General features: G+C 39.3%; 1 protein-coding gene across 1 annotated transcript in view; it reads right to left on the bottom strand.

The window, feature by feature from the left end:
* The window catches only part of FBXL7 (F-box and leucine rich repeat protein 7), a 149,961-nt gene that overhangs the window by 81,270 nt on the left and 44,427 nt on the right, over positions 1-24,264 (bottom strand). The window contains exon 2 of the mRNA XM_088130710.1: positions 22,970-23,059. Coding sequence (XP_087986836.1) covers positions 22,970-23,059 — 90 coding nt within the window. The remainder of the gene's footprint in view (positions 1-22,969; positions 23,060-24,264) is intronic.

The following is a 24,264-nucleotide window of genomic DNA, read 5'->3' as shown; positions in this document are numbered from 1 at the left end:
TCAAGCACTTATTTACTTGTTTTTATTTATCTCTAATTTATATGCTGCCTCAATCTTGCAGACTCTAGATGGTTTACTGATAGCAAAGCAGCAATAAAATAAAATTACATTTTAAAACTTCAGTAATGAAATTAAATATTTTATAATGACTAACATCAAATAATAAAATATACAGATTTTGATTATGTGCCATGAAGTAGTTGTTGACTCTTAGTGACCAGATAGATACATTTTCTCCAGATGATCTGTCCCTAACCTCATCCTTCAGCTCTTCCAATGGTGCACTCGTCACTAATATAACTGAGTCTATTCACCTTGCTGCTGGCTGTCCTCTTCTCTTTCCTTCCACCTTTCCCAGTATTAGAGCCTTTTCCAGAGAGCTGGGCCTTCTCATACTGTGTCCAAAGAAGGATGATTTCAGCCTGGTCATTTGTGCCTTGAGTGAGAACTCTGGATTAAAAATATGCACAAACATAAATATATATACACATTTAGGCATCTGTGGCTCTACAGTCATTTTCCAAAGGCCTTCCAGAAAATCCAGGTTTTTACTAGCTTCTGGAAACTCAGAGGGCAAGCTGCTCCCAAGAATGCCTGACATTAGGCCCCCTCCTGCCACACCTCCTGGAGGACCCTTAGTACAGTACAGTGGAATAGGTGGAGGACCCTTAATACAGTACAGTGCTCTCTGGCCACCTGGGTTCAATGAGCAGAGACCATTCAAGAAAGGCACTCTCTTAGATACCCAGGCCCTGAGCACTATAGGGCTTTGAAGGTAGCAACCAGCTCTTGAAAACACACTGGCAGCCACTGCAGCTCATGAAGCAGCAAGGAAACATGACAATAGAAACAGTGGCCAGTGAGCATGTGGACCACTGCACTCCAGACCAGTTGAAATTTCTTTCAGCTGGACCAGCTGAAGTGGCCTTCAAGGCCCCATGTAAAGTGAGTTATGGTAATCCAGTCGAGATGACAAGGGCACTGTGTTCCAAGTAAGGTCGTAAGTGGCATCTTAGCAAATGTTCTGATTACAGCTTCCGCTTGTTCCTGAACACAAGCCATGTGTCCAGGATAACCCCAGATCACAAGCTTGTTCTTTCTTGGCAACACGGATTCTTGGCAGATTCTTGTCAAGGACAAAGATGATACAATCCTGGAGTCAGAAGGATGCTGAATTACCAGCCACTGTGTCTTGCTGGGTTGAATCTAAGCATCTTTTCCCCACCCAGACCCTGACAGCTTCCATGCCCTGGGATGGGATTTCTACTGCATCTCCCACTGGGCCCGGGGTGGAGATGTACAACTGAACTGATGGAATACCTTTCGTAGTGGTTTCATGTAGATGTTAAAAGGAATTGGGGAAAGGACAACTCCTGAGGCACTCTATAACAGAGCATCTGAGGGCTTACAGGTATGAAACTGGGAGAAATACTCAGAACAGAAAACTGGAGATCCAGATTTTATAGCTTTTCAAAAGTCTCTTCATGATTTGATATTCTAATATGGGGATCCAATTTCCCATCATCTCCAGTCTGGATGGGTGGATGGACGGACAGACAGTTTAAAAAGAAGAGTTTGTATCCACAATCCAGAGAAGCACAAATTCATTTGACTATGTTTGAAAAGCCCTTGTGTTATTTCTTGTGTTATTCCACTCGTTTCTTGTGTTGTTCCACTAGCAGTTCAGCAACTGAAAACCAAATGCATAACTATTTGCAAAACACGTTCTCTTGTAGTTTTTCTGTAAGCAAACTTTTGATACAACCCAAATGTTGCACGATTTGCAGATTGTATGAATCCAGTATCATATTCCAGCTACAAAGCACCCCCTTTGCTTACTTATTCCACCACCCCTGCTAAAAAAGTTGTTGTAATGCTCCAAAATCCATCTGATAATCCCACTGCCTGTCTTTTTATTTATCTACTAATCATGCACCACTATCAGCGTTACGCATGAGGTTTTGTACTTAGCTCTTTTCTTATTTAAAGTAACCAGCCAAAGAGCAAAGCAGCTTGAATGTATGTTCAAATTCATGCAAGCCTAATGTTAGTTTGATGTCACTGATGCCTATGCATTGCAAGGTGAGAATAGCCAGACATTCACATGCACCCTGTTCACATTTCCTTAGATTTGCAGCCAAGAATGCTTCACTTTTTTAGAACAGTGCCTTTGAAGATAGCCCCTTTTCATTCTGCTCTTACACTCTGCCAAAGCACCAAGGCTAGTGCCAATTGCTGATCAATGTGAAGCAGGATCATTTGGTAAGCAGCTGGCAAGGGAAACCAGATATCTTTGCTACGTTGTTTCTGAGCATTGTTCATCTCTCAGTCTATGAAGTAAAGTTCCAGTCAAAAGCACAGAAACAGGAAGGTTATTTATTTCTTTATATGGCAGCAGCTACAAAGTAAACAACTTTCTCTTCCTGCTGTTATGAATTCCTGATTTCTTGCTGACAAAAATAATGAAGGGAGGCCTCAGAATATCTTCTGTATGTATATGATACAGACATGTGCATGTGGGAACAGAATCACATGTTAAAATCATTTCTCTAAATCCAAAATGCAACGCCATCTCTACAGATCAAGTTCTCATAAACAGGAAATGAAAAGAATAAGTTGTTTGGGGGCTATAACATTTTAAAAGGTGAAATCTTAAATAATTGTTCTGTGTAGATAAACACTGTACATTTACCAAGAGAACAGAACAGAGTTTTTATTGGGGTCAAGGAAACCAATCCATGAAACACCTGGATATGTAAAATTAATACTGAATAGTTAGTTAGGTGAACAGATTTGTCACTCAGGCTGCTGCGCATCGTACATATCATGTGACAGAATTTTGCCATGCTTAAAGAGACAGAATAATTTGAATCTGATAATAAGAGGATTAAATAGAACTGATCAGAGTGACCAGGATATATGATTAGGTGCAGAATTAGAAGCTCATGGAAAGTGTCAGCATAAAATGAACAGTACAATAAGGCATGTTTGATAGTTTCTGTGGCTCATTCACCACATGGGCAGAGTCTGGATTCGAACGGAATCCCTTTGTATCTTCCCTCTAAAACCACTCATGCTACGTTTAGGGTCCATCTTAGTTTAGGAACAGTGATTTGGTTTAAGTATCTAGCAGGTCTGTAGGGGGTGAGAGGAGAACATAAAAATACATCTTTGGGAAGGGACATCAAGTCTGTTTGAATGCTGGTGTCCTTGAGATGCTGCTTGAACGCCTCTACTACATGTTCTTGCCCCATCATGTGATTTGGGTTAAGGAAAAGCCCCAAAGTTCCAGTTTGTTATATATCGTGTGGCCCAGGAGGAACCAAATTTGTCAGAGAGGACCTAAAGGCTAGCCCTAAGGGGGAAAAGAGCAGTTTAGCTGAGTACATGAAAATATGTATCCAGGCACTATTGTATGTATAGGAAATGAGTATACCAGGGAAAAAACTAGGCTCATACAACAAATGTCTATGGAGTGTATCAGAATATGGTTTACCTTGGCTGCTCTTTATAAGACTAGATCGTAATCTATTCTTTCAAATCTCAGACCACTGAAGCTGCAAAAATCTCAAGCAGCTTCTCTTCTGGTAAAAGCAAATCTCAAAGAAAATTATTCTCATGCAGTATTAGTTTTGAATTTGTTTAATGCTTTTTAAATAGCGAGTGCCCATGACCAGCAACACAAAAGATACTGGCACAACTAAGGTAAAAGTGCTGGACACGCTTTTGAGCTCTAGTTTCAGTCTTTCAAGAATTTATTTATTTTATTTATTATTACATTTGTATGCCACCCATCTCCCCCAACGGGTGACTCTGGGCAGCTATACTATATACTACCTGATTGGCAGTACTGGTTTGGCCACCGTCATGAAGGACGTGTCATCAGCAATGACAAACTTATTTATTTATTATATTTACTGAGGTTTGCATGCTGCTGAATAGAATTCCAAGAGGCGTACATTCCAGTTTTTGATTTTTTAAATTTGTGTGCGTGTGTGTGCCTCCAAGTCAGCTTTTGACTCCTGGTGACTGCCTGGACAAGTCCCTGCAGTTTTCTTGGCAACATTTTCAGAAGTGGTTTCCCATTGTCTTCCTCCTAGAGCTGAGAAAGAGTGACTGGCCCAAGGTCACAATACAACAACCACCTAAGACACATACATTCAATTCACCTCATCAGGAAAAACCAGACATGACAGTGTCTCCAAAGGCCCTCCAGAAAAACAAAGTTTTAACGACTTTCCAAAATGCTAGCAAGCATGAACCCATTCCATCCTTTAGGGGGTATGTTGTTTCAGACAAGAGGGGCAGCTATAGAGAAGGCTCACCCCCATGGTCCTGATGGTGACTCAGATGCAACCCTACCAAAGCCTGCAGCCACCTCAGTGTTCCAAAGGTTGGCTAAGGCCTGAACAGAACTGCCCACCATAACCTTGGGGAATTCCATTAAATACTGACCAGACTATCAGTTGGGTCCATCCATCCTCCTTGTGGCGTTTAGGAATACCAGTCAGCTCCATAGCCACCAAAGAGGGATGTAACCATGACAGATATTAATATCCCCTGCTCTCAGATCACATCACACACATAATTCCAAGCTTTGAAAAAGTTGTCTATGTATAAGATGAAAGTTGTCTATGTATAAGATGAACAAAGCCACAGACATATGGAACATCCATATAACTAGATGCTTATAGTGGAACATCAGTGGCATCAATCTACCACTATACAATTATAAAAAACAGCTCCATCTTACCAGTTTTCATTACAGAAATAAATGGCAAAGAACCACATGTTAATTGTTAAAAATTCAACAACGCTGCAGCTCTATTGACATGGAGAGATGACTTAAGCCCTCTGGCTAGGGCAATATGCCCAATGTTATTTATCAACTGTTTTCAGAGGAGTGGGAGGGCAATACAAGGACAGTAAATTTAATGATTGGGAAAGAATCCAAGATTAATTACACTACAAGGTAACCAGATACAGTGGTACCTCTAGTTACAAACTTAATCCATTCCGTGACTCTGGTTGCAACTCGAGTTGGTCTCAAGTCGAGGTAAAGTTTCCCATAAGGTTCAATGTAAATACGGTTAATCCGTTCCGCCCTCCGAATTTGGTCGCACCACGAGGCAAATTTCCCCATAAGGTTCAATGTAAATACGGCTAAACAGTTCTGAAACATATGCATTTTATTTTTAAACCTCAAAAACCTTCCAAATGCCACAAAAACCTTCCAAACGCCACAAAACACACCACAAGCCTCACCGAACGTCTCCTTGCTACTGCGATCTCGCCCACAGTAAGCCGCGAGCGCGTGGCAGCAGGGAAAATGGCCGCGGATCCGGTTCGTAAGTAGAGGCGAGTTCGTAAGTAGAGGTAAATTTTTGGGGCTGGAGCTGGTCGTATCTCGAAAATTTTGTAAGTAGGGGCATTCGTAAGTAGAGGTACCACTGTACTTAAAAAAAAAGTCTATTGAGAATTCTGCTTCCCTACAACAGGAAGGAAAGAAGTTGATCCATTTTACAAGTGGGTATAAAAACACTTCTTTCACTTCAGCACTAAACTTGAAAAAATGAACAAAATTTGCTGTGAACTAATGGGAGATGCTACCCACACTAATCTATCATAAGTTATTGCCTAAGTAGCATGCATTCCAATAATAGATTTAAGTGGATGAATTCCTATGTAAATAAATAGGATGACCTGCTGAGAGGCATTCTTAGGAGTCTGTAAATTAAAAGAAAAATATAAAAAGCCCAAAGAGATGTGACAAAGTGTTTGGACAGAGTGGTTGTGAGGTGACAGCTGAAGTGGAAAAAAGAAAAGAAAATGGAAGGCCAAGGGAGAAAAAGGAATTGTCTTGTTCCATCTCCTAACAGTTTATGGTAAGCATTTCGAAGGGTTTGAAGATGCATACAAACTGAGGATGACTTCTGATAACTTTGTGGACACATCTGGGTAAGGTTTTTCTGGTAACAGTATAGGTTTGTGAGTGCCTGTTGTTGTTTGCTTCTTTTTTAGCCTACAGTCCAGGGATTTCCTGATGATTGTCCATCCAGATATTAATCATGTCCAAACCTGCTTAGCTTTTTGCAATCAGATATTTGGATAGGCACTATTATCTTCTGTAACATTAACAGGAAAAAAATCCACAGTCCTTAATGCATGACATGTGGGTGGGAACAAGAAAAAGTGGTGAATCTCTTTTTCTCATGCTTTCTCAAATGGTTCCCCCTCATGTTACAGAGTTCTAAACTTCTATGGTTCAAAGCTAACAGCCAGCTACAGGCTGAACTATGTATTTTGATGCTACAGGAAACTGCTTTATACAACAACAGACATTGCTGGGTTTGACCTTTGCCCACTAAACCTTTACAAGACCTTGCATGCCAGATGCCAAATAGTGAAGAAAAAATCTTCATTCTGAAATTTAAAGGTGTGGACAAATGAACAAAGGAGAAAACATCACAGGCTTTTAAAATGTATTGTGGCTTCATCTCATCCACACCTATAATATGTTGGTTTCTCCACTTTTGTGTAATGGGAACAAATCATCTCCGTTTGGCCCTCTTCTATTCTAGAAATCCTAGCAATCTGTTTAACAGCTCCAGAGCAAGAAATGATCCGAAGTGGCTGAGTCAAATTAATTGTGCTGGATTTCTCCAAGATGTCCCTTCTCCAGTTTCTCCTGTTTCCCCAATTAAAATATCATGTTGCATAAATTAAGTGTTTAAAATGAATGCATGAACCAGTAGATCAGTACTGATCATGAGCTTCCCTCCTCCTCTAAGTTTGGAATATGCTGTTATACTAAATCTTGCAGTAAATACTGGAACATACCCATGGTATGCAATTAACTCTCCTGGATCACTGGCAGGACTACTACACCTCATTAACTGAACAATGGACAAGTGTATTACAGAACATTAAATTTCTAGTTTTTTGCAATTAAACAGTATAATGCAATAGCAGCAGCAGTGGGAAATTCCTTTTTATGGATATTTAATGGGGATGGCTTATTCTACCAATAGACTATATAGTATCATATAAGCAGAAGGTCAACTGCTTCTTCCCCTTGTCTCTCAAAATCTGTGTGTGTCTCAAAATTGCAGCAACAAACAATATTATTTCTGAGTATACTTCCATTTAAGTAAACTTTCAGTTGGTTTTACCAGCAAAAATTACACTCACTTCATGTACTATATTGACACTTAGTACAAACAAAAAAGGACAAGGTAAACTAAAAGGGTATATTAGAAGCTTAGGGGTGGCCTGTGCCCTTGCTAATTACTTTCCAACTCACTACGGCTAGACTGTAGGAACTGCGTGAATTTTCTATTTATTTTATTTAGAACATGTATATGCCACCCAGTCCTTTAATGACTCTGAGTACAGTAAAGTTTAAAAATCTATAAAAACAAAACAAGAAATATAAAACACAGAAGTTAAAACAGTAGCAGCACTTGGGGAAAGTGGCATCTCTTAAACTGTAATAATAGTAATATAAGTTACTTGAGGTGTAACTGATCAGAGCCTTGAACTTTTTAACTCCTAGCAAACCGCTTTCTGATCTAGAGACCAGCATCTACCTTCTGCCTTTGGAATAACAAGGAAGCGGCAACTATTTTGAGAGGTGGTTTTGCTCTCAAATGATGGCTACTAGGACTTTCAGCTTTCCAAAGCCTGTGATCTGTCCCTGAGCTATGGCTCCTTCATTCCAAGTAAACATCTGGACATGTTTGTACTAACCAAAGTGTAATGGGAAACATGAATTTGTGTCAAAATTCATGTTTCCCATTACACTTTGCTTAATACAAGATGAATCCTAGGTTGTAGAGAGGCTTAAAACTTCCATACAATATGTCCAACCAGAACCTGCATTTTGTTGCTTTAATCACTGAATAGGTCCATGACAGGTAAAACATTCCACATTTTCATTTAGCACATACTCTACCTAGGCATCTGAAGAATGAAAACTGAAGCCTAGCTCTTAGCAAAGTGACTTCACTGAAACCCTACGCTATACTAACAACTGGCAATGGGTATGGGAGAATGGGGCTGAGTTACCTGCCTCGAATAGGATACTTATAAATGCAAAATGTAGAATACGCTGCACTGAGGCTCTGCTGCTTCTCAGCCTGGGAAGGAATCTGCAGCAAAGATAGGAGGCAGAATTTGTGCATTCCTTGAAAATCCAAGTGGATGAGCCACAATACAGACATCTCCGTAGCAGCAATCCTGAGATGAATCTTCTGAAAGAAGGTCATGGTCAGCCCTCAGCCTAATAACAGTTAGGGACTTTTGGAGCAAACCATTCTCCATCCCAAATATTTTTTGAATCTGTACCAAAACTTACATACTCAAAAAGGAACAAGGAGAAACCCTGTATCTGCAAAATGCTGGGAAAAGAATAGGGTTCCCGATAGGTAAGGCTAGACTAACTCAGCTGAGTACATTGTGCTCAGCTAAAGAGTAGGAGAAAAAAATGTAGAAATAGGATATTTACATTATACCCTTCTCTTCTGAAATGGGAAAGTGGAAGCAAATTAAACATATATCTTTTGCTATCATTCTTTATTTAATAATCTAATCATAATTTAGATATTTATTATTTAATTATTGAGGTAATTATTTGGTTATTTATTATTTAATCATTTATCTTTTGTAATTATTATTTGGTTACCTCATTATAATAATAATTATAAATATCTCATTCAAGATGAGGTCTCTAGTGGCCTACTAACCTGATCTAGTTATCAAAGCATCATCACCACCAAATTTTAAATAATAGTACGTGCCTTCCATACATGAGAGAAAGAAAGAGAGCAAAACTGAAATTAATATCACCTTTCTTTCTGAAACTGGCCGGAAGATGTTTGTACCATAACTGTATCACTCTTACTGCTAGATGGAGCCAACTTTGCTTCATCATGCCAACAGAATTTGGTAATATTCAGGATACAGACTGGCTATAGAAAAGAGGGTTCCAATAGATATAGCTGTTGCTGTGATGACCAGCTTGCTATATTCATTTTGACACATTTATTCTAAAGTCTGCCCTCTGTCTGTCATGTTGCCATCTTGAACCACTGTGGCTTTCAACACAGGCACGTCAACACATTCTCCCTGTTTCCAATGCAGCATCTCCGTGTCTTGGGGCCATGCTTTAATACAGCCTTGGAGAAGATTAAATTAATTGCGATTTCCTCTCTTTTTCTTTGCCTTGGCTTCTCCACAATATTGCTGAAGCAGTCTAGAACTTGGCAGCGAGTGAAATGTAATATGATGTATTTGTGTCTGCCTTGTTCAGCCAAATTGGCCAGCACTTCAAGGAGCAAATGAGCAGGCTGCGAGGAAAGCTTTATCCCACTTTCGGGAGACAACAGGCTGTGGTCTACAAAAACGGAGGCAAGACTTATCCCCATTTAGGATGCTCCGAACAGATAAACTCCAGCTGTCAAATATATGACATGCTACACTATTATGAAGTGACTTGATCTGTGAGTGTCAGCTTACAGATCTTAGGAAAAAAAGATCATACATACATACATACATACATACTTGAAAAACAGACTTGTTCATCTAAAAGAGATCTCCACCCTGCCTTATTGCAATTAGTGTTTTCCATGGATGAAGCCCAAGTTCCCATATTAAACAAGAGGGGCTTTCACTGTGGGAAAAGGTAGTAGAAGAAAAATGTTAGATTTTTGGATAAGGTAAATTTTACAAGGCTTTATGCCTCCTCTGACCCTCTCTAAGAATATATATTTGCAGCAAGGAACCTGGCAATGCTCTACAGCTTAGATTACAAAAAGAGACTTGCAGTCAAGGATTTGGCTTGATCTTTCAAATCAGAATGGATGTTGCCCTCTCCGTTCTCTTCCCACTTTCTTTCTCTTTTCTGCACCATTTCCTTAGACACATTTCCTTCTTTCTCTCTCCCAATCCAGCCTGATCCCCTTCCTATTGATAGGCCACTTTTCTTCTGAACCCTCTGGTTCTTTCCTCTTTCTCTAAATCTTACCTTCTGCCTACCCCACCCCACTTTAAATTCAGAGCACCTGACCAGTGTCAGCTAGAGATCTTCTTGCACTGTTCTTCTTTACTACAGCAATCAGGTCTTCATCACCTCAGGGTCTATCATGATTCAATGTTTAAGCAACAACTCTCAAGTCTTGTGCAGCTATACAATACAGTCCCCCCCCCCCGCCCTTCTGTTGGGGCACACTGCAAAAACTGACTGGCATCCTTAAATTCTTTAGCCTTTTGAAAGTCTTTAGCCTTTTTTAGTCTTCTTTAGCCATTGCAATTTTCAGTGGAGAATTTCTTGGACTGGAACACAATGGGCCACTGATCTTGGACTGGATCACAATGGGCCACTGATCTTGGACTGGATCACAACGGGCCACTGATCTTGGACTGGATCACAACGGGCCACTGATCCTTCCTGGGCATGAAACAACTATACAGGCTTTCACCTGAACAGACTTCTGCCTTGCTGACCTCTGGTTTCATATGCATATTATTCATACTGTATGTATTATTTTGTATTCCAGTCCTGATACAACTGATCCTGGTTCTGGTTCATATCTTGATTCCTGATTCTTGCTTTTTCACTGATGCCTATGTATTAGCTTTGACAGATCTATACTTTTAAAATTAATATACTGTATAAATAGGGCAGTAATTAAAGGTAGCAAAGGTCTTTGGGCTCTGTCCTTGGGATCTCCTCCTGCCTATACATAGGAGTCTCAGAGGGATGGAAAGAAACTGGGGGCCTAAAGTTCTTAAAAAGCATTATATAAAGAGTAGCTATTGGCAGAATTGCAAAATCTTTCTTTTTCTGGTAGAGACATGCTTCACAAAAAGGAAACAGGAAATTAAGACCTATTAGCTTAACATCTGTTTGGGGTAAGTTAGTGAAATTAAAGAAAAAGCTATCAAGTATATGGAGAGAGAGAACTTGCTGAAGAACTGTGAAAGTAAATCCTGTTTCACTGATGTTCTAGAATTTTTTGACAGGTACAGGAATATGGGTAAAGTACCAGACAATGGGTGCTCCTCTTGGACATTCAAACCCTCCAAAGATAAAACTTTGATGAGCAATTATGGGATGAAAGGAAATCCTTCATAAGGTTAAAGAATAGGAGGGACAAAATAGGTATAAATGGGAAGTTTTTGAAAGTAAAGCATATCAGGTCCCCCAAGATTTGGTGTGCACATTTGACATATTCCAAAATTATAGAGTATTAGGGTTCAGCAGTGAAATAGCCAAGTTTACCAAAACATTCAGGGTGATAAAAGAACAACTGATTGTGAAGGATTTCTCTAAACTGGGGGAACAGATATATTAACACAGAAAATGTGGTTCATTGTAAGTTTATATATAAAGCAATCCATCCTCTTGTTTGATACAGTTTGTGGGCCATGTTTTTATTTTTATTTTCAGTTATTTAATAAACTTGAAAGTAATTAGAATATTGATCCTCTCTGAGAGCATATCAAAACAGAAAGTAAAGAACAAAAAGTCAATTCAGGAGGCACTATAAAAACACATTTCACTTCCTTTTGCAACTCAACATTTGGATTTTTTAAAAGCTAATTTCAGTAATTCCTTCCGAATTATAGACATTTGTCTTCACTCTCCATTCAGAAGTCTGAATATGTTGCTCTTGGCAGGCCCAGCCCAAATAGTAACACATTTTATAATGTTTATATTAAGCAATATGGAACATAATGCCTAATTCTAAGCAAATAGGGTGAAAAAATGCCTTGTGTAGTATAATGATCATCAGCTTATGGCTGCATCTCAATCCTTGTTTAACAGATGTCAGTACTGTGTTCCGAAATCTAAGCTATAAAGTGAATTAAAGCAAATTAAGAATACTGCAACAATCTTTCTAACTATGTCTGTTAGGGTACCTTAACACAAATTTCAAATACTGAGTGCAAAGAAACCTATTTAAACTAGTCCCAGTTTAATACAATTCTACGTAACTAGTTTCAGTTTAGTATAACTCTATATACCACATACAGATATTATCACATGATGAAGACAAGGTGATTGGAGAAATGAACATTGTGTCATGTCTTATTTCTCAAGAGAAACAACTGCAACATTCTTTTCTCCCACTGAAATGTTCTTCCTTTCCACCTGATATGAAATGATATGCGCAGATTAAAAAAAACACAAAAACGGGCAAATGGTCTTTGATATCCCACAACCTTAATTTTGCATGTAGAAATCCAAAACTCAGTCTCTGGCATTTCCAGATGGAAGACTTCAATGTGAAAGATTCTTGCCCAGGGCTGGGGACAACAGGTGGATTATACTGGCTTAACAGACCAATAATATTACTTAGTATAAAGGGATTGTTTTGAAGTGAGAAAACTATATGGAGTTAAGAGTTGGTAATTTTTTTTAACAAAATCTAAAGCCAAAACAACCAACCTTAATATAATATTGAAGTGCACAAATGACTTCAAGTTCAAGATGTTGGTGCTTTCCAAATGGTAAAATAGGAGCCTTATTTGATTTCAAACGGATGCCATCTTGCAGATGACCCAACATTTGCATGAGGAGCAGATGGGCCACCAGCTTGCTTCAAGAGGCCCAGTGGCTGCTGACTTTCATCTCCAAGACACAATAAAAAACGTTTGGAGGATATCACTCCCACAAACTGGAGACTGATAAAGAATAAGCTAAATTAGGCTGCAACCATTTGAGCCCTGGTTGTTTATATTCTTGAATGCCTGTTTCCATTTATGCAGAAAACAATGCGGTGATGAAGCTTTGATAGAGCTCTCAACAGTTTTAAATGCCAGGAATATGCAGCTGAGCACCGATCAAATCCAGAGAGAGAGAGAGAGAGAGAGAGAGAGAGCGCGAGCGCATGTGCAAGCTATCCTAAGATCTGCTCATTTCAGATTCTGGACAAGAGGAGACACAAGCATAAACAAGTTAGCAAACTCCTTGACTTCACTTCCCATTGTGCATTGGGACTCTACTTTCTGTGACTCTGGTATGGTGCTTAAGGAATTAGACAGACACTGGGGAGACCTAAGTTTGAGTCCAGCCTCAGCCACGGAAGCAGAGGTGATTCTAACAATTATTCTCTTTCAGCCTAAGCTCCCTCACAGGGTTGTTATAGAGAAAAATGGAAAGAAAGAAAAATGGAATATATATCACCTCAAACTCCTGAACAACAGAGAGGAAATACATCTAAATCTAAATAATAAATAGTACAAACATCAAAATAAGAATGGGGGGGTGGACCCAACCCCATAGGATATGAATCATATTAAATTTGTGGTTTTAATTTGTGCCAGCATTTTGTAGAGGAACATGTCTAGAATTTATCAGTGATATACCAATATTTGTTCCCTAAATTCCAATAAAAGTATGATCAAAATTTGATTTAGTGATGTGAATAGTGTCAAAGGAATCATCTACAAACATGTTTTTCAGAAACCTCAACTCCACATTCCAGACATTTTCCATCAAAAAACTGGCTTCTCTCCTTACCACAAACTAATTATAAGCTCTTCTTACTTGCTTTTCAGAAAGTATTTCTGAAAAAAAAAATCTCAATGGAAAACCACCACAAGCCTGAACAACATGGACATCCTGGCTCAGCACAGAGATCTGGTTCTCTCATCAGCCAGTTTCTTGTTGCAGGATTAAAGTATGGATAATATTTTAGAGGTTTGGGATGCATAATATATCCTTTGGCCCATCAGGTATTAAGTTCAACACACACATCATAACTTACAGATTTCAAAACCATATAAAGGCAGAAAGAAATATTGACCACACACCAGGCAGAGGTGCCAGTGATGCAGCTCCAAGAGTCAGTAAGTAGCCACTTTAACTGGAGACATATATCTCCCAATTCAGTAGCTGAAGAGCCAGATCACGTCATCCATATGAAAGACATCCTGCTTCCCTGAACAGCTGACAGAGACAGGCAATCCGGTGCTGTCTCCATGTTTTGGATTCTTCGACTGTGGCCAAACTGTCTGCGGCTGATGGAAGATGGTCCAAATATCTGCAAGGCATCAGGGTACCTACACCTGAGCAAAGCATTCCAGGGATTTCTGGGATATAGTAGGTTGTTACAGAACACTGGTTGCTAAAGGAGAGCTAAAATAAACAGAAAAAAGAGGGGTGGAGGATGGCAGCAAGCAGCTCCCGCTCCCCCTATTTATATAGCTATGATCCCCTCCAGCTTTCTGTGCTTCTGTTGGCTGGTTTCAGATTTCTCCTAAAGCATCCTGCATCTACAGTTTGAGAGCCAAGTATGAGTTCATACACCACACTAAGCCTTAATGTGGTTTGTTTGGCCTTGGCTTAATACTTTGCCACTTTAGTCTGCAAACCAGGTTTATGGTTTAATCATACTATATACAACCCTAACCAACTGTGGCTTAATTAAAAAAATCATAGTTAAAACATGTCTTAATGTACAAGTCAAGATAGTTCATAAATCACCCTGAGCCACATTGTTATTAACAATGTTTTATTAAGTAAACCACAATTGGCTAGATTCACACATATTATCCCATGAGCTATGGTTTACAAGCTGTAATGGTAGGGTTCACACGATACACTAAGTGAAACCCATACAAAACTTTTAATGCTTTAGCATGGTCTGTGAATCTTCCATTAAGTGAAAGATAAAGCCAGATACCTATTACATACAAACACACACACATACACACAAACTTATATACACATATATACAGCTCTAGAGCCCCTGCATTTAAAATATTCCAAGATGTTAGCCCAGATACTGTATGGTGCTAAGATCCAGGGGTGGGATGAGAAGGTTGTTGCCCATTTGATGTAGACCAAAATAACTTCATAAGGAAGATCTGGGAACTCCCCCAGGGCATCCCTGCTGCTTATCTAAGGATGGAGGTAGGGTAACCTTCCATTGTGGTCAGAGTACATGTTGCATTGCTGTGGCACTATAAGAAACTAGAAAGTCTTCAAGAATCCCACCTTGCCAAACTTTATTTTCTCCATTACACACCAGGGACTCAATAGACCAAACTTTTGTCACCTATCCTACAAATGTATTCCCCACCCTCTTTGGGAGTATACAGCTGTTGGAACAGAGGAAATAGTAGAGATAAGCTTTTTGAAAGGGATGCCAATAAAGATGCTACTACAGAACAGTCATTCAAATGTTCATCTAGGGTCCTGTCAAACAGCGTCTCTGGCCCTATGGTGCTGGTCAAGGGGAGGATATTATTTACTACATCCTCCACTGCCCCTTTTAAACTGAGATTAAGGCCAAATTATTGATAGTAAGAGAATTCAAGGGCTCAACCCTCAAATTGTTAAATTATCTTCTTGTAGATGTGTTTCCAACTGTTAGTAATCAGGTTGCCACTGACTGAGGGATTTCTGTTTGGAAGGAATTTTAGATGTCATATCCCAACCTAACTTTATTTGAACTGTTTAGTTATTGATAGAGATGACAAGATTTCCTTTCATGACTCTGTTTGGTCCAATTTATGGTGCTTCCTTGCAGATAATATTATTTGGATTGTTCTTGTTTACAAGTTGCATTAGTTTTGGCATCTTTATTGATTTCTTTTTCTTTCAATTTAACAGGCTCAGTTCACTGAGAAGTTTCACGGAAGGCAAGACCATTCTTGGAGGATTCTTGCACTTTAAAAAATAATTTAAATAAAATACATTTTAAATAAACAATTTGTCTATAGATATTTATGAAATTCTCCAAGGGTTTTGGAGTCCTGAAGTACCTGATCACATTTATATATCCTGTCAATCAGAAAATGTCACATTATCTCTCCCTCTGGAAAAAAATTCTTGGGCAGGCTTGATGTACATTGAAAGCTTAGTTTCCTCTTTCAAAGATTTATGAAATCACATGAACTTGGAATTTGTAATTTGTAATTACAGAACTGTAATTTGTAATTACAGATTTTTTGTCTTTTTCTATGTTTTATTTTTTGTGTTGTTTGTCTTTTCCTTTTTTCTTCATGTGTGGTATGGTTTGAAAACGGAGTAATAAAAATATCTATCTGACATTCTTCAGGGCTTTAACAATATTCTTGGATATCAGTCATATATTATCAATGTACAAATTGTGAAAGTTTCCATAGTTTCTACATCCCTCTTCTGTTATGTTGTTACGGGCTTCGCTGCACATTCACATGGATTCAATCACATTATTAGAAGACAAATGGATGGTTAGACCTTGCTATCAATTTTTTAGATTTCAATGTTTCTTAAAACTGTACACATGTAATACCAAAGTAGGAACTTCATACAAGGTATGGTTTGCCCCTCAGTGCTGTAACTTAATCAGTCCTTAATATGTGCTGGAACCCTTAATAACTTACTGGAAAGGGAGAAGCAACCTGAGAACTAGGAACAGCATTCACTTGCTCAAATTCTCAAACTTAAACTTTGAGTTAAACATTGAAGTTAAGCTACATCCAGTTGAAAGCTGTAAAAGCTCCCAAAATCTGATTTTCACAGACCTCCCTCCCCATAAACACATATAGGTGACAGTCTTGTATAAATGCATATCTGTTATTATTGTTATTCTGAATTAATCCACTGAAGGCTGAAGGCAGGCCTCTCATTATAGATTGTATCTACCACACTGGTCCAGATAAGTAAGTAGGTAGATAGGTACAATAGGTGTGTGTTTGGGGGGAGGGGAGAGATGGATAGATGTTTTTCAACTTCCTAGTCTAGAGCTGAGAGAGAGTGCTAGAGCTCAGATGAGTACAGACACACTGCAGCAACCCAGAACACCAGAAAAAGGAAACAGACTGCCTACACAACATCTTCCAACAAAATGGATACCTACACAACTTTTTGCCCAACTTTTTTGATAAAGTGCCTGACCACTCTAGCCACTACAGCACAACCAACACAAGCTATAAAAAGGATAATATTACCGTACATCAGAAACATCTCAGAAACAACCAACGGACTATTACAACCACACAGCATCACTGTAGCACACAAACCAATTAAAGCCTTTCAAAACATCTTAAGTAAACCAAAAAATCCAGTAGCCCAAGAAGAAAAAACAGGAGTCATCTACAACATAGGAGAAAAAACAGGAGTCATCTACAACATACAGTGTGAGGACTGTAACAGCCACTATGTAGGACAGAGAGGCAAAAGACTAGCAGAATGCACCAACTAGCAGTCAGAAGACACAATGAAAACTCCTTAATTTCACAACACATGGACAGACTCAACCATAGTTTCAGTTGGGAAACTGTGAGCATCCTAGACAAAGCTAAATCCAAAAATGCTAGGGAATTCCTGGAAGCTTGGCATTCAGACAAATCAGCCATTAATAGACACATAGAGATAAACCACATTTACACACCATTCAAAAGAGACAATAAAAAAGCTAAGAAAGAAACAAAAAGACCAGAACACATCCTCTCCAGCAGCCAACGCCCAGATAAGCAGGGATTAACACCAGACAAACAATCAAGCAGAAAACAATACCCTAATCAAGGAACTACCAAGGAGAAAACCACACCCCCACCAACACTGATAGGGCAAGCTACTGTATAAAAGCAGGGAGAAAACCCACACTCACTAGCACTGATGATGTTACCTAGTTGGGCAAGCAAACAACCAAGCTCAGAGAGCACCAAGTACTCCAGAGAGTGATTGGCCCAACCTCCCTCAGTCAGCCTCTCTAAGAGAGGACTAGAATCTGGGTCTCCTCCTAGTCCAGTGCCTTAACCACTGCATCACACTGCCTATCTGTACCTATCAGCCAGAAAACATATTCCAAAAAATAAGGCAGTCTAAGATTATCATTTAAAATATAAGAACTGATTAAAATTAACTGCCTATAAAAAGTTAACTGATAAAGTTATTCTTCACGTTAACTGATCCCTATCTGCATACACTAACTATTCTCTTTCTAACACACAAATCATTCTGTCACACAGAAACACAAAGTCAGCACACACACACCCTTCCTTTCAGTAACAGCCTAAAGGGAAGGAAAATAAGAAAAAATAAATAAAGATGGGAAAGAGGTAGCTGCATTGGGAAAAGAAGAACAGGTGTAGATTAAAAAGGGAGAAGAGAAAACTAGAGAGGGAAAGAATAAAACAAAGAGAAACCTTGCTCAGGGATTTAATAAAGGGTGAAAATCTGCTGTGTGTAAGCAGCCACTCCTCACCTACCCAGCAAAGACTAATTTGATTTTCAAAAAAAAGAAGAGATGCTTGCAGTTATTTGCATGTTCTTCCCATTCCTTTGTGTTCAACAGCCTCTTCTGTTCTTATTGGGGAATATAAAATGGCTCTGTCTCCTTAAGTCATAGATAATTATTGGGGGAGGAGGGGACACTAATTTTTCTTTCAGGAAATACAGTAATTGATGTAGTAGATGGTTAATGATATTCATCAACATCTTTATTCCTCCAGATTTTGTCCAACAGTTGCACCTGGCATTTATTCTCACCTGGTAAAATATATATTTCCAATTAATTTTATCCAATACTTCTACACTCAGTGCAGGTTATATAGCTGTGGTGTGAACTGGGGGGAGGAGGGGGAGGGCAGTTCTTAGACAATGCATTGGATCCTTCCAGGATGACAGTTTTCATCCTTTTATTTTTCATTAATTGTTTGTATCTCACATGTAACAAGACTTTTGATTAACTAGCAAAGAGGAAAATAAGTTCTCAATAACTGTAGAGGGAGGCAGAGACAGCAGAATGCAAAAGCTATTAACAGATAAAAGAGACAGTAAATGAAACCTCAGCCCTGAGAAAGAAATAAGCATAAGAAAGAGATTCAAAATAACCCTGTTTTGATTCTACATCATATAAGAAAGAACAAACTGAAATTCTGGCAAGCTTTCAAGATTCTGTTATTATACCCTACAACAGTAAAGTAGAATTCCAAAAAAGTTTGTGGTGTCTAATTCCTGATCTAGCTAACCTTGAAGGACTAACAATAAGAGACTATTTGATTAAATAATTATTTACAGGTTTCACTGCAATTGGTAATGTGTAAACACCACTTTGCCAGACAAGTTAACAATAAAATAATTCCACCAATTTGCTTGTTAAGTAAATGAAGCCATGAGCAAAGTTACAATGATCCTCAAGATTTTATTCTTGTAATTAAAAAAGAATAAACTGACTCTATATTTCCTGGTGGTTTGGGGGATAAGTGGGGAGAAAACAGGACTGACTGTAAATAAAAATCTCATGTTGTAGTACAATTTCTTGCAGAGTCTTGCCAAATTGGGACCTATCCAGGTAATAGCCTGTCCACATTCCTTACCGTATCTATTCTGTATTTATTTAACTACAGAAGGAACACAAACTGATTATTATAATTACACCAACACATATTACAGTATCAACATACAGGTAGTCCTCGATTGCAACTGGGACTGGAATTTCCGTCGCTAAGTGATGAGGTTGTAAAGTGAGATGTAACATGACCACATTGCTTAGCGAGAGCAATCCTGGCACTCCCCATTGCCATCATTAAGCAAATTCCACCAGTCGTTAGCTGAGGAACCACCCCAATCCAAGCCATTCTGGGCTTGGTCCTTCCCACCCTTGAGCCTATATCCCAACTCCCCCCACCCGCCTATATCTCTCCCCATCCCTGCACAGCTCTGGGGTTGCTTACCATGTTGTGGCTCAGGGGCTTTTTGGCCCTCCTTCCCCCTTCACTCACTCACTTGCACACACACAATGCACCCTTCTTCCCTCTTTCACTCACTCACACGCAACACACCCTCCCCCTTTGTTTGCTCACATGCACTAGTGCTCTCCTTTCCTCCTTCACATGCTCAAGGACTCTCCAGGGATGCTTCTGGCAGTGAAGGAGCACTCCAGGAGCATTTCTGGGTGCTGAAGGACTCTCCAGGAGTGCTTCCGGCACACACTCTCCAACTCACATTGGAAGTTGCTGGCTGTTTGTGAGGTTTCCTTCTTCCTGCAAAGCCCCAGAGATGCAGCACAGTGCAAAAGAGGTGTAGTGCATGTGAGCAAGCAAAGGGGGAAGGAGGGCACTGGTGCATGTGAGGAAGCAAAGGGGGAAGGACAACGCAGTGCATGCGTGCAAGTGAAGGGGGGAAGGAGGGTGCGGTGTGTGCAAGCAAAGAAAGGCCTGGTGGAGGCTTACAAGAGAGACTTGCAACCTCCCCTGCCAGTTTCCCCATTGACTTTGCCTGTGGGAAGCTGGCAGGGAAGGTTGCAAATGGTGATCACGTGATCACAGAGTGCTTGGAAACTGGTTGTAAGTATGAACGGGTTGCCAAGAGCCCAGATCGCAATTATGTGACCACAGAGGCACTGCAATTCAGGAACCGGTCATAAGTCCATTTTTCAGCACCACTGTAACTTTGAATAGTCGCTGAATGAATGGTTGTAACTCAAGGACTACATCTACATTAAATAATTTAGCATCACATAAATAAGGGACAGGTTTTTGCCCTCGGCCAATACAAAGTAACCTAAGCTTAAAAAAAAAGGCAGGAACAGAAAGCAGTTTCTAATTTGCTTTAAAAAGCAGGAGTTATCTTGCTTGGATATATCCTATACAGTGGTACCCCGGGTCACGAACTTAATTCGTTCCGCAACTCTGGTCGCGACCCGAATTGGTCGCGACCCGAATCAAATTTTCCCATAAGGTTCAATGTAAATATGGTTAATCCATTCTGAACCATATGTATTTTTTTTTAAAACCACAAAAATATGACACAAAGTACAGTACAGTACACTATGAAGAGAGAGAACGCTAACCTTGCTTGAGGCGTGGAGGACAGGAAGGCGGGTGGGGAGGCAGTTATTGTTTGGAGGGAGAGTCCCCCTCCCTACAGGAAGCCACAACCACGTGCCACGGCAGGGAAAATGGACGCGGATCCTGTTCGTCACCCGATGTGGAGTTCGCGAATGGAAGCAAAATTTTGCGAATGGTGCTGTTCGTGACCTGAACTGGTTGTGAACCGAAGTGTTTGTGACCCAAGGTACCACTGTATATACAGAAACTTAGAATCTTCCCCATTAATTTCAATATTTCTTCCCACAATGAATGCTAGGGAGAAACAGGATGGTGTATGAGTTCAATGTCCTCTCCTGATCTCTTGGAAAGCAGCTTCTATATGCAGTAACTATAAAAGCGTCCATCAGCTATGAAAGTGCCATTTTTACCTGTGAATCTTTCACGTTTTGGGCATTTTTTCCTCTCCCAGAAAGGGAACTGCTCTGGAGTAAATCTAGCTTAATGACTTTTGAGTGTTATGATTAATAGGCAAAATATTTTTAAAAGCAAGCATAAGTGGCTGTTACAAAATAGGAATATCAAATTAAACAAAAACATACTAGCGCAGTATAAAAACTCTACTAAAAAGGCATATGTTTGGGGTTCCAGAGACAGGAAACAAAGTGCAGGGGGTTTCATAATTAGCCTTTCTTTTTTTCTTTTTTTCAACTTTTCAGCTTAGAGTTTCTTTTTAAGAGGTCTGGAGGAAAAAAAACAACAACTGAGCTTCCAGCTGAAACTCTCCAAGCAGGCTTTTTGAAATTACTCATTGGCAAAACAAATATTTTTCACCTTCCAGAAAGAACAAACTATTTCTCACTGTAAATCAAACCATAAAAAAACTCTACAATTTCTTGCAATGGCCTTGATCATTCAGGATGAATTACATATGCATTCTTCCTAATACTTTTCAATAGAATCAGTTCACACATTCAGCAAAGTGAACAAACAGAAATGATGAGTAATCAAATCTTTCCACCAGGGAACTCTCTATATTTAAGGCATTCAACTTTGAAAGTTACAGAGGAAAAATACTGTATATAGCAAGTTTCCACAGAATGAGAGGAAACTAAAAAATAGAGAAGGCATTCATTCTCATTTTGAAATATCATGCTTTGAAGAATAATTTACTGTGGTCGATTCTTCTAATCTAACAAACAGAGCAGGCACTTTAGTTGTCAATTATGCTCAACAGTGATCTATATGTGTATGTTAATAATAACGCTGGGAAAGTGATTCAGAGAAGCAAAGTATCTGTACAATTTTTCTGTCAGTTCTTGATATCATCATCTGGACATATTACACCTTAATATATTACTTTATTGTAAGAGTCAGTGTGTTTGCATGCTTTTTTGAAGTGACTTTCCCCCACCATCTCTTACAGCCACACTCCACTCCTCCACTTAAGCATACAGCTTTCCAAAGTGGATACGTTTCCTCCCAACTCTAAGTGAGATTCATCCACGTGTCTTCCAACAACCCATTATTCTAGTTTTATGTACATTAATTCATTTGGCACATACTTCTAAGGAACAAGCACACATTATTTGTAGATCAACTTCCAGAATAATGCCATTACTATCCTAGGAAATACAGTTAGGTGCCACTGAGTCAAATTCAACTCTGGGTGAATGCATGGGCAAATCTTCACTATTTTGACTTGTTTCTAGCAATAGGTTGCAGCTCTTCCAAGGACATTCCAGTAATTTCTTTGATCCTTTAAATGTAAGATGTAGCAAGAAAAATGTACCATACTAATATAGTGTTGAAGGAATTACAGGTGGTCCTCAGATTACAACCACTTGTTCAGCGGCCGTTCAATCTTGCTGCAGCGCTGAACAAGGGCGACTTACAACTGGTCTTCAGGGTTCTGGCTGTCACAACGTCTCTGCGGTTGCCCAAACGCAATTTCCGACATTCGCTGCTGGCTTCCCACAAACAAAGTCAATGGGGAAGCTGACAGGAAGCTGGAAGTCGCGGTCATGTGAGGTCCTCGCTTAATGACCTGCACAGTCTTCACTTAACGATGGCAACCAGGACCACCGTTGCTAAGCAATGCAGTCACGTGGCACCGTGCTTTATAACCACGTTGCTTAGTGTCCTAGTAAAAAACAGAAAGTTCCAGTAGAAAACAGAAAAAGGACACCCATCTGTGTACCTTCACTGGTGGCGGCATTCTTCTGAGTCTTGGTCGGAGTGTGATCTGTACTTGAACTCACGTCGGATGAGATGCTTGAGCTGCCTTTACCTACAAAGAAAACATTGGAACATTTAAAAAAAACCCTTCACAACACTTTATGTAACAAAGCTTTAATTATCATCTAATATCTGGGTTCTGAAATTAGATCGTAAGGACCATTCTGGAAATCTAACAGAGCAGAGAAAGGACTGCTCTTAAGAGCCATAGCACAGAGTGGCAACCTTTTTATAAACTTTATTAAAATTCTACACACAAAATAAACATTAAAAAACACAATAGAGAAACATATACAGAAACATAAACCTGCAAATACAAAACTAAACATCTGACTTCAAAAACATATAGTCCACTTCTGTCCTTCACTTTCCTCACAGATCCATTAACCATTTCTTATTCTTCTATACCATTGCAATCACTATTTAAATTTTCCGTTATCTCCCCTCGAGTGGCAATATTTTTAAAGACCGTTTAAAACACAAGAAATGAAAGATAATGGGCCACGTTCCAAAGACACCTATGTCCCTGCCTACAGATGTGCTTTCAACTTCTTCTGAACAGCAATCCCAGCCACCTGTGTGACAAACTGATTTGCTGTGGAGTTTCAAAACCAGTTTGTGGTACAATACAACATTTCAGCATGTGAAACTCAAGATTTTAAGAAAGTGAGATCACAAGCATTCAGATGAAAATAACTCATTCATTAGCTGTAAAACATCCTACTGAGCTAAAGTTTTCACTGTCTTGTCTTATTTTAAGCTGAAACCAGCTAACCTGATGGGAAAGGGAGTCCACAGAATGGATGTTATAATAACATTCTCTCTTTTTTAAAAAAGCAGAACATTAAAATGTCTGCCAAGAAATAGATTTCTGCTTCCACCCCCCCCCCTCCACCAAAAGAGTTGCCATCCTAACAGCACTGTGTTATATGGAAAAGAAGGGGAGGGAAAAGATTAAGAGCAACGGTGTTTTTTTTCTGAAATACATTTCAAATTCAAAAAACATTTCAGTTTTATGTAGGTTATCTGTTTTAAGGCAATACATTGCATACAGTAATATCTGATACAGCTGCCAGAAGAAGAGATTGCAAATCTTTTATCTGAATCTTATATATAATATTAGTCTTTTTTAAAGAAAAAAATCTGCATTTTTTATGACAGTATGTTGATGGGCTTTTGCAAACCAGAAAAGAATTCCATACAGAGAGAACACATCACTTGCAGCAGCAGGATACCAAAGCAAATCACTATGAAAGA

Source organism: Python bivittatus, unplaced genomic scaffold, assembly GCF_059951505.1.
Source record: "Python bivittatus isolate LINGU-HERP-01145 unplaced genomic scaffold, Pbiv_v1 ctg000840_np1212, whole genome shotgun sequence".
Lineage (NCBI taxonomy): Eukaryota > Metazoa > Chordata > Lepidosauria > Squamata > Pythonidae > Python > Python bivittatus.
The sequence above is the reverse complement of the archived record's forward strand: the minus strand, read 5'-3'. Positions and strand labels throughout refer to the sequence as shown.